Source organism: Pygocentrus nattereri, chromosome 16, assembly GCF_015220715.1.
Source record: "Pygocentrus nattereri isolate fPygNat1 chromosome 16, fPygNat1.pri, whole genome shotgun sequence".
Classification (NCBI taxonomy): domain Eukaryota; kingdom Metazoa; phylum Chordata; class Actinopteri; order Characiformes; family Serrasalmidae; genus Pygocentrus; species Pygocentrus nattereri.
In genome coordinates, this window is record NC_051226.1 from 15,113,096 (window position 1) to 15,124,731 (window position 11,636).

Consider the following 11,636-nt stretch of genomic DNA (forward strand, 5'->3'; position numbering starts at 1 on the left):
CCACTAAGGCAACATTTTGTAGCTAATAAAATTTAGAGCATAAGCACCTATGATTTATCTAGTCCATGCCTTGTTCCAGGAACACTTCAAAGAACCACAATAAATGAACACGACCCACACCTCTTGAAATGTAATTGCTCAAACCTATCAGTGCTAATTCTGTAGCGATTATTGTTTGTCAGCTCATCAACCAGACTTCATCTACAATAAACTGCAACACTTACAGCTAAATGTTTTCAGGCAGGCTTCTTTTGGCCCCTGAATGCTATTAATTCTTCCGTTGTCTCTTCCCATCAAGAAGCTCACCCAGCGAGGGTGTTGCCTGGGCCAGGAATGCTGCATGAGTCCTTAAGGACCCTTAAAAGAGAAGGTTCAGTGGGCTCTCCTTTGTGTCAACACTGTGACTTAACCCCATCAGTACAGAGCAGTGTACGTAAACCAAAGCGCTGCTCCGAAATGTGTTACTTGGCCCCACAGTTTTAATGATAGAACACAGACACAGAAAAGGTCACTGTAGCAAATGCGCTACAGTGTTACTGTATGCCATTGCATAGCATGCCAGTGAGTAATGCTCATGAAGAGGGCAGCTGCACAGAGAGCAGGGTGTGGAATTAAGATTGGCTAGAGCAGGCCTACTGAAAGTGACTGGATTGTTTGGGGGTTTTTTTCTTTTCTTTCTGGCAGGGTGAAACACTTTTGTCCAGAAATATGAAGGCCTGCTAATCATTATTTTTTTATGTATACTCCAAATGCCTAAGTAAACAAAGGCCTTTTCAAATTTACCAAATGTCACGAAAACTGCCAAATCAAGACAGTGAAAAGTACATTGCCGACGCCATTCAGCCCTGTGAGTACAGTACTTTTTTCTTCTTAATGTCAGTTTACGCACGTTAGTTCTGATCCACTGATACTGTGTGGTCAATATCAGATGCAGTGACAGCTGAAGAAACCATTTGCAGAACATCTGTCACATGACACATAATAATGTGATGAGCCATGAACATATCAAAGTACATAAACAGTGACACTTGCTGACTTCCAATGTCCTTGGAACCTGGACATATTTACTTTATTTATGCTGTAACTAAGGCATGTAACACAAATAGACTGAACAGGTATTAAGCCCAATCAGGGAGATGAAAAATGCAGTGTGTGGAGTAAAGATAAGCAACACATGCTGTCCCTGAACTAGCTGTGAACATCCATAAGTTTCAAAACAAACAAAAACAATCAAAACAAACAAACAAAAACCCCAGAGCAACAAATTATGCATTTTTCTGTACTTTACTGTTTCCATAGACACTAAGCCTGATGACAACGATTCAAGCCATTAATAAGTAATTTGACCTGATACGCCACCTGCTGGCAATACAGCAATCTGCAGAGACAGACCCTTGTCCAGTGTGGCTGATTTCCCAGACAGGTTTTAGGCTTAGTCTATACCCAGCATGTCTAATCATCCAATATTTAGGGAAACCAATCTTAAATGTCCAAACATTTGTAGACACCTGCTCATCCTGTTTCTTCTGAAATCAAGTGTTTTAATTGCCTCCACTTTGCTGCAGGAAAAGCATCTACACTTTGGGAAAGGCTTTACACTAGATGTTGGAACTTCGCTGTGAGGATTTAATTGCATTCAGCCACATGAGCATTAATGAGGTTGGGTACTGATGTTAGATGATTAGGTCTGGAACACAAACGTGACTTCATAGAATGCAGTTCCACTGCTCCACAGCTCCATGCTGGGAGGCGTTATATGCATTGACATGGTGACCATAGGCTCATGTGTGGATATGCAGCAATGGGTGCTCCTTAAATAGTTGAATTCACTAATTAGACGGGGAGTCTGGATACTTTCGGATATATGGTATCTATACAAGGACTGACAGTATGAGTTTCATTCAGCTGTGTAGCCCAGACAGTTCAACAACGTCGTGACTAATCAGATTTCAGCACCTTCAATGCAAAATGCAGGCCAGAAAAAAACTATACACACAAAAAATGACCTTTACTTTCACTCAAAGGACACTCCAATCTAGAAAAAGGTATACAGCTTCAGATGCAGCCACCCAGTTTCAACACTTTCTTTACCACTACATAAACTGTCTAAGTTAATACTTTTTCATTACCCCATATGTCCTTCCTGCAAATCCATCCAGACTCAGAACAATGGAATACCAATGGGGCGTGAGCACACCTTTTAGCAGCTACATGCTCAGTTCATTTTAAAGTCTCACAAGAACAGTGACCCCCAGTCTTTTTTACTGCTTTTGTTTGTTTTTCAACTGATAGGCACTTAAAACAGCTCTTTTTTATAAAAGTCATCACACAGTTAATGTAACAACACCCTGTTTGGACCAAACCATGAACAGTTTTTCCTTGTTTGAGTGCAATATGCATTCAGTGACAACAGTTTCCAAAGTGCCTTAATTCTCTTCTAATTCAGTCTAAGTCTTAAACAAAACTGTGTATTCCTTGAGCTCAATTTTGAATGCTTACAAACACTATTACAAAACTATTATGCTGTTCTCCAGAATTTAACATGAAAATAATCTACGCAAACTCACTTCACTAAATCACAAATACTGTATCAAACAAACATAATGTCAGTCTCTGTACCCCCGGAGTGAGAGCTGTGTTCGTATACTTGGCATTAAGTCCAGTTCTTTCAGTGTTAGCGTTGGACTACTCCAAGGATGTGTCTTGTCTCCACTCCTGTTCACGATATCCATGGACAGGGTGTCAAGGCATAGCTGAGGTCGGGAGGGCATTATGTGTGGAGGCGTGAGGGTGGCATTTCTGCCATTTGCATATTATGTTGTTCTTTTGGCTGGATTGCATGGATGCCTCCAGCTCTCACTGGAGCGGTTTGCAGCTGATTGTGAAGCGTTGATATGTGGATCCAAGTCCATAGTCCTAGCCCTCACTTATCGTTGTTGTTTCTGCATTATTTTTACAGTTGTAGAGCATTTTGGGTATAAAATGAGCTACCGTGCATGTTTCTGCAGAGAGGTGTATGAAGAGTTTTGAAAAGGTGAACTTGGCAAATGCTTCTCAAACATGCTTCTTAGCGATTGTTGTGCTTCTGAAGAAAAAAAAAACAGAAACAGAGGAATGTTGACAGATGAGTTTGAACACCATGATAAAAACAAGCAGACAATGAACAGAACTGAAAGGAATCTTCTGTCTGGAAAAGCTTGCTTTTAGGGTTGTTTAAGTCTCTCAGTGAATGGCCAGATAGGTGATATAGTTATATGTAACAAGGAATTATGGAATTAGTGTTTATGTACAGGATAGTAGTTTAAAATTAGTCCTACTGTAACCACACAGTACACATTTAGGACACGTTAGGACAGAGTAACATCTGATGCCGTGTAGATTGTGAATTCATTATGCAAACATCAGAAACCAGCAAACCTGTGAAACTCCACACAGTCCAGCAGATGGTGCTGTACAGAAATACATTAAACATTACTGTTCACAATTGCAGTTAAGGGTTGAGCTGCACTGAAGTGATTTATGTCCCAGAACACACTTCAACTCATCAACTAATTACAAAGCTCTTTTATGAGGTAAATCCTCTGTATAAACTGGTCAAGATAATGTACAACACGACATTAAAAGATTAAACTAAGTCTAGGAATTACTGAAGTAGTCAAGTCAACCCAAAGGTTGGTCAGTGTTAAGTTTATCACTAAATTCTGTTAATTGGCCACTGAATGCCTAAAATACCTTTTGGCAGTGGCAAAAAGGGTATGACTGTTGATATATAATATGTAAGAGTAAAATGTCTGTTCTATTGAACATCAGTAAAGTTGTAATACCACTGACTAGCACTACTGACAAAATTACTTTTTGAGAAATACATATAGTGATATAGTGTGACTTCAGAAGTCCAAAAAATGACATTTTGCATTTGTTTTTATTTTTAAATTTTAAAATCAGAATGCATCACAAGTAACACCACTGAGTCTTCATATTTTTGCAATACATGAGGCTGTCAGTTTTTCTACCACATGTATCAGAAATATGAAGTCTCACCATTCACCAAAGACTTCATAGTCTTTCTTCCTTTGACAACCATAAAAAATTCAAATAGACCTTCCTGTATCATTAACAAAAAAAATCTATCAGTAAACAATCAAAATAAAATTATATTTATTCTTAAAAACACACAGAACTGACCATTTTAGTGCAATCTCTACAATGTAAATTGAAAAACAAGCATCAAAATTGTTGTTACAATTAAATAACACATAAAAATCATACCACCTCATCTGTGAGGTGACCGCTATTTTTCTTGACCAAAAATGACTTAAATAAAAGGAATAAGAACAGGTTTTTACTGTTAGCTCATTTATAATTAATAGTTTTAAATTAGCAATGGCTTTAATCATGCCTTCAAAGTTGTGGTATGCCATTTGCCCCAGCAATGGTAGACTGTCCCCTTGCTGCTTACTGGCAAACTAAGGCATTAAACTTTATTGCATGCAACAAAAATGAAAAAGTACAATTTTGCTGTTGTCAGAAGAAAACCTTATATCTCTGTGTTGTTTTTCAGTTTTTGACATAATTTGAAAGTACCTGTTGCCATTCACATTGTATGTAAATTTCATGATGAATGGACTGAAAGGAACGGCCCAAAATTAGTTGGAAATAAGTCTGGTTCCATTGACGTAATGAAACAACACATTTTTTTTCTCACTTCTCCTGTAAAGTTACCATTTTGGAGATAAGAGCTTTTCTTCTGACAACAGCCATTCATTCCATAGTGGTGAAGAGGAAGCTGAGCCATAAGGCAATTACATCCTGACCCTCACTTATGGTTGTTGTGTCTGCATTGTTTTTACAGCTGTAGAGCATTTTGGGTATAAACTGAGCTACCGTGCATGTTTCTGCAGAGAGGTGTATGAAGAGTTTTGAAAACGTGAACTTGGCAAAAAAACATGCTTCTTAGCGATTGTTGTGCTTCTGAAGAAAAAAAAACAGAAACAGAGGAATGTTGACAGATGAGTTTGAACACCATGATAAAAACAAGCAGACAGTGAACAGAACTGAAAGGAATCTTCTGTCTGGAAAAGCTTGCTTTTAGGGTTGTTTAAGTCTCTCACTGAATGGCCAGATAGGTGATATAGTTATATGTAACAAGGAATTATGGAATTAGTGTTTACATTGTATGTAAATTTCATGATGAATGGACTGAAAGGAACGGCCCAGAATTAGTTGGAAATAAGTGTGGTTCCATTGACTTAATGAAAGAAAGATTGTTTTTTTTTCACTTCTCCTGTAAAGTTACCATTTTGGAGATAAGAGCTTTTCTTCTGACAAAGAAACTACATTGTAACAATTACAAAGGTGGAACACTTGTACAGGACATGACTCTGGTTTAACAAATTCAGGTTTAACAAAGATTTTCTTAAATACCCCCTTTATAAACCCAATATCCGACTGAAAGTATTAATCAAAGATTCTATGACATCTTCCATTAATCATCCACACATCTATAGTGAGCATGTGATTCATGCTTATTAGGACAATAGCTCGCTAGAAGAACTCCTTAGAGTACTTTTTAAACAAAATTACATGGAATTTAAACAAGTTATATTCATATGTTCACCAGATTAAATGTGATACTGCGACAAGTGACTGTCCACCACTGCTCCTAAAGATTGACCAGCCAGTTTAGTTTCTAATCTAACACATCTGGACCTGCATTCCTAAAGCTTCTCGGAGTGCAAGTGCTGATATAGGACCAGATTCTTCTCTTACTTACAATGATTTCCTGACAGGAAAATGATCCTACATCATCACTCTTAACTCTACAAACTCTGATCTAGTTAAACAAGGCCTTCAGTACCATCTCAATATTGGAACCATGTGTAAGAACTAAGCCAGGCATAGTAGTAGGCCAACAGCAGTGGTCAGCAACCATGATTCTGGAGATGTACTTTCTTGCCGAGTCTAGTTCCAGCCACACTCTGCCAAACATGCTATTAACTTCTTCAGAAATCCTTGTTTGGCTGGATCAGATGCACTGGCACCAGGAATCAAGCTAGTTGCAGGTCAGAACTAAACTCTGTATAAAAAAGTAGATCTCCAGGATGAGGTTTGGTGACAAAGCCATACAGTATGAACAGCACTCAATGTGCATTTCAAATAACTTTTCCACAACAGCCAGAAACGACCTAATTCAGGCACAGGTACAAGCTGTAAAGGATTCAATTGACTAATATTTTGTGTTCTGTGTGGGCTCTCGATAATAAACAAGTATTTTCTGAATGCTTTTTCTTCCTCTCCTTTGAATTTCAGTCTGTACTGTGCTGTCAACTGTTGTAGTGCTGTCTGACAACAGTACAACTGTTGAACCGGCAAACTACTGCAAAAAATTGGTATAGTGGAGATTCTGTGCAGAGCTCTGTATGTCTTTGGAAATCTGCAGCTCTTGATTAGTCCTCTCTCAGATAGGCTTCTGGAATTTCCTCCTCTTCTTGAGTTGCTGAGGTGAGAGAAGTCTGAAGCCTCTCACTGTCTTCTGCCTTGCTGTTTTTCAGCTCTTTCTCTGTCTCACGTGATCGCTGTCGAACCTGCTCTACTTGAGACTGTGCCATCTGTAGGTTAGTCTGGGCTGCGGCTGAAGACTGGTCTGCTCCTAAAGCAAAGAAAACAAAATTAAGATTACATGGAGAATCTAAAATGTGCTAATATTTTCCCACATGAACAACAATTAATTGAACCCATTTACTTTCACCAAAGAAATATGACACTAGGAAAACTCTAGTTCTCCATTCTTTACAATACATAAAGTATGCCCCACTCCTGTTGCTTTTTAATCCACCAATAAACCCACCAAAGAAGACTGTAGGTTTAGTACAAAATCAAATATTAAAAAAAAATATGAATGCTGTAGCACTCCCAGATTTCAAAGCACAGCCAACCATGTGCCTTCTGTAAGTTTGTAGGGTAGAGTATGCATTTTTGTTTCGTTTAATTTATTTATGTTCCGAATCTGCAGTTGCTATGCACTGTTAAAGTTTTAAATGAAGCACATCATTTCCCTGCCAACTGCTGGCTGCTCTGGGACCATTGAGCATGTTGCTAAAACACAAGCAGGAGCTGTTGGCTATTTCTGTGCCCTGAAGAGACCTAATTTTGTTTAAAAGCTTAAATATTGTAATAACCTCCCACTAGACATGCACTTGTAGCTTGACCATGCGTTCGAAAGAAGCATTTCTCACACTGTTTATTTGCATAAATTTCATCCAGTCAGCAGGATGTGCATCAATTGCGGTTACAGTGTTGGTTACCTGTGTACAGCTGTATTCTGTTGTCTTACTCCAAACAATTTAATTGAAAAAGTAAAACAATAAATAAATAAAATAAAAATAAAAAAATAACAAAAAAAAACCCATAATATTTAGTGTGACATCAGTCTTTGTCATGTATATGCTTCATAAAAAACTTAAAATACCTTCCCATGTCCCCGCATATATATGCACTGAATAACCTGATTATCTGGGTGAAATCCATGTCTGCCATTAATCTCGGCTTTATAATGTCATCATGGTATGCTGTTTGCATGGCCGATGAATAATCTGCTACCTACCAAAATCATTTGGTTATTGTATAGCTAGTGTGCATGTAATTACAATTCAATGTGTTCACTGTGTTAGTAACTGCAAAATGTTTTACCCGCATTAAAAGCAGCTTCCATAGCCAGCTCTGAGAGGTCAACTGCAGTCAACCAGCTTGTTTCGAATTTCTTCCAGTCATTCCTTCGGGCAATGATCTAATCAAATTTGAAACTTTAATTCAGGTTAAAAGAATAAATCAGGTGTAGCTGGAACACACGCACATCCGATAACTCAGTAAGGGACAAAGAAAACACAAGACAAATGTTTTGAAGATAAATTGTGACTTAAAATACCAACTGATATTGTTCTTGACCTTTGTTGACTATTTTGAATGTTTTTACCTCCTGGCGCTTGGAGACTATCATCTGCCATATTGTGTTTTCCTGTGTAGGGTTCAGCTTGTTGATATTGGCAACATAACTTCTGTGAAGAGTTATCAGGGTATGTACTGCCTGGAAAATGAAAGTACACACAAGACATGTCTCTGTTCATCCACATTAATAAGTGATGTAACCTCATTCTGACAAATACTGAAAGTGATATGCATGGAACACCCAGTTTAAATCCTCAAAGCACCAGCTTAAAGAGATTGTGTGTTGGCACAGAAGTACTTACATTGATATACTCATTGAGGGAGTCCACTAGTGCCAGAGTGGTTTGAGAGAGGTAAGTGTTGGCACTGTCAGTCACCAGAGACGATGCTCTGCGGATCAAGGCCTCATGTGATACAGTGTCCTGTACAGTAACACAATATTGATTGAAAAGAGTATGTTTGGACAGACTGTCCTATATCAGAGTCTGGTTTCTTGACCACAACAATTTCAGTTAGAACGTGAATAGAATTTGTTCAAAAGATTTTATTCTATTTCTTGTATTTTAAGTGTTAAAAAACTTCTACTCTAATTAAACACTACATTGACTGGCTCACAGGTTCGGCTCAGAAAATTTTTAATTTCAAAAGACTGCAAAATAGCATGTCCCTGTAAAAAACACATATGATAAAACAGCATAATTGAGCTATAAATGCTGCAGAGATAGATGGGGTGCACACAGATGCCCTTTTTTTATCACTCACAGTGGGTCTCCAAAGGAGGGCTTATGAAAGCCCATTGAAATACTGGGGGGCATATGTACAGTATAGTTTGAAATTTCAATACACTTGTTTAATGTTAATTTTTTAGACTTTTCAATACTGTATCAAGTGTTTCGCGCTCTAATATCAGTATTTTCTATCAACACAGTATTATACATTGTTAGAAATAAAGGTCCAGTGCAGGTACATTTCTCATTCATCAAATAATGTAAATGTTCCCAACTGTGTACATTAAATGTTTTTTCCCCCCAGTGGAAAAATACATATTTGTATCTTTTTATAAACTAATGTTTTAAAACAGAACAATAAAATAAAAAGCCTGGAGAGGAGACGAGGTGTGTGGAGTCAATACAACTATAAATAATATAATTTCAGTGGATTATGGTACAATTATGTTCCCTGACTAAAGGTACTGAGATGTACCCTTGAGGTTACCACCCCAGTGACTGGATGGTGAGTGCCCCAGTGACTGGAGACTGCCATATTGTGTTTTCCTGTGTACGGTTCAGCTTGTTGATATTGGCAACATAAATTCTGTGAAGAGTTATCAGGGTATGTACTGCCTGGAAAGTGAAAGTACACACAAGACATGTCTATGTTCATGCCAATGTCTCTGTTCATGCCAATGTCATGCATATGTTCAGTATAGTTTGAAATTTCAATACACTTATTTAATGTTAATTTTCAATACTGTATCAAAAATGTTTCGCCCTGTACTATCAGTATTTTCTATCAACACAGTATTATATACTGTTAGAAATAAAGGTCCAGTGCAGGTACCTTTCTCATGTACCTATGAGAAATAAGCTGAACCCTACACAGATAAACACAATATGGCAGATGATAGTCTCCAGTCACTGGGGCAGTCACCATCTGGTCACTGGGGTGGTACCCTCAAGGGTACGTCTCAGTACCTTTAGTCAGATGGTGACTGCCCCAGTGACAATTTCATACCTTTTTTTTGAGAGTGTACAGTATTTTTAAACAACTAGTAGCACCAAGAACCAGCATTTTGTGTTGTCCTTCACGATTCCGAAAAATGTCTAATAACACTGCAATCATGAAAACTTTTCAAACCTGCACAAAGGGGACAGCACAGAGGCCACCTGAGACACTTAAAGAAATCCAGTTCCTCTTAATTAATGAAGGCAGCCTGCCAAGCATGTGGCGTGTTCTGTTGGTGGTGCTCAGCACGCTTGCTGCGAAGCTGTAAATGAAAAACAACAATATTTTACTCTCAGTTCATGTTCTAGTTAGTCAAACAACATAAATGATTAGAGTGAGAACATCTATAATTACAGAGCAGAGTTTCTCTGAGATGTCTGATCACATATATAGACAGAGGTTATACGCTAAACCCTGTAAGACATTTCTATTAGTAATTTAATGTTTAAGTCGTGATCAGAGTTAACATATAGCTAAGTAAACTTTTGATGGATTTTCAAATGATAATACTGGCACTTATACTTAAGTATATCTGAGAAGAATCTACATTTACATTTTTAGCTCTTCACATTTAGTTGTTTTTTGCAGGTTTTTGTTGGTTCAGCCCCTGCTTTGCTTTGTGATTAGTCATCCCTCTCACTTAGAAGCTTTATTATAGACATAAAACAGGAAGAATATCATCTAACAAACCTCAGCTTCTGCCTGTGCTGTTAAATGCTGGATATACTGACGCATGAAGTTCCACTGCAGTTACTGTAAGTTACTTACTCAACACAGTTCTTTGACCTGCTACCTTTGTACTCTACTCAAGCTGATTATAGATGGTAGTACTTGATTGTAGTACTTCAGTACTTCAAATGGTAGTACTTCAGTTATTACATTGCTGAAGTAGCAACACTTTCACCTGAATAACGTATACCTTCAGGTAGCTGACTGCTCAGCGCTGGGAGGTTACGCTATAATACACTGACAAGTCATATTCATATATATTGTGGTGTGTGTAATAAATAAGGAACACTGAGTCAAAAAGCACAGAAAAATGATTCTAAATTCGTTCATAAATGACTGTTAACAGATATTGCAGTTACAAAACAAAGTTAGGAGCTTGATCCGAGACCTGTATTAAAACAATACTAACATAAACAGGAAGTAACGTCAAGTCAAATGAACGACTAGATTTAAAGGCAAACGGCCGTACACGTATGGCATATTTCTGACGTTGACACAGCATTATATACGTTTTTAACATATATACATATTTTTTACAGCACACACAGATCTCCCACTGTAATAAATGAATGACAAACACATACCATCCGAGAGCAAATGCCTTTCTCCTGAACAGCGCCATGCTGCCTGTACAAAACAGACAACCGAACCGTGGAGTGCGCCCCTTGCGGCGTAGAAGTGCAATCGCTGTTCGGATGAAATATCGGATGGTTGCAGCATTCCTAAACAATTCAGTTTTCTATTTCATTTCTAACCTACAAATGCGGTGTCATTTATGACCTACCCTCTCGTGAATAGAACTGAGTGAGATTTAATACTTGGCTGATTTGATCTTTGTCATGAAAGCATTTCGTATTGAAGTCACCACTGTCCACCGCTGTAAAGGCTTACGTTTTACACGAAGCATTCACGAGAAACACACATTTAACATTGAGTACTTATTACATATTTCTATGGTCTATATGAAATACTGACTCTTTTTTGTGATGATAGGTGAATAATAATAGGCCAATAATAATAAGAGGCTCTTATTATCTTGTATCGTAAACTGATTTTTTAAACTTTTGGCATAATTCAATGGTTGAAATGTAAGCAAAGTCATTCAGAGTGATTAAAATGGTTTATTGTGGAGAAGCTTACCGACTCAGATCTCTTCAGTGTTAGTAACAGGAACCAGAGGTCAGGGAACCTCCGACATACACTATGGCCACCTACACATTACACCTACAGGAGGTTTA

At 37.9% G+C, this 11,636-nt stretch overlaps 1 protein-coding gene across 1 annotated transcript; it reads right to left on the minus strand.

Annotated features, from left to right (window-relative positions):
• Positions 1-4,632: 4,632 nt before the first annotated feature.
• diablob (diablo, IAP-binding mitochondrial protein b) lies at positions 4,633-11,058 on the minus strand. Its single transcript, XM_017718068.2, has 6 exons — positions 10,983-11,058; positions 9,802-9,931; positions 8,247-8,366; positions 7,973-8,083; positions 7,690-7,786; positions 4,633-6,649 (listed from the first exon to the last, which is right to left on the minus strand). The coding sequence occupies exons 1-6, from the start codon at positions 11,018-11,020 to the stop codon at positions 6,447-6,449; spliced, it is 699 nt and encodes a 232-aa protein (XP_017573557.1). The 5' UTR covers positions 11,021-11,058; the 3' UTR covers positions 4,633-6,446.
• Between the last annotated feature and the right edge of the window lie 578 nt (positions 11,059-11,636).

Bases quoted from the DNA above. Each gene is read 5' to 3' on its own strand.
- diablob (XM_017718068.2), bottom strand. From the start codon at position 11,020: ATGGCGCTGTTCAGGAGAAAGGCATTTGCTCTCGGATG. The intron at 8,084-8,246 runs GTAAGTACTTCT...TTCATTTTCCAG, and splicing joins CCCTCAATGAGTATATCAAT to GCAGTACATACCCTGATAAC. The intron at 7,787-7,972 runs GTAAAAACATTC...AAATTTGATTAG, and splicing joins TAGTCTCCAAGCGCCAGGAG to ATCATTGCCCGAAGGAATGA.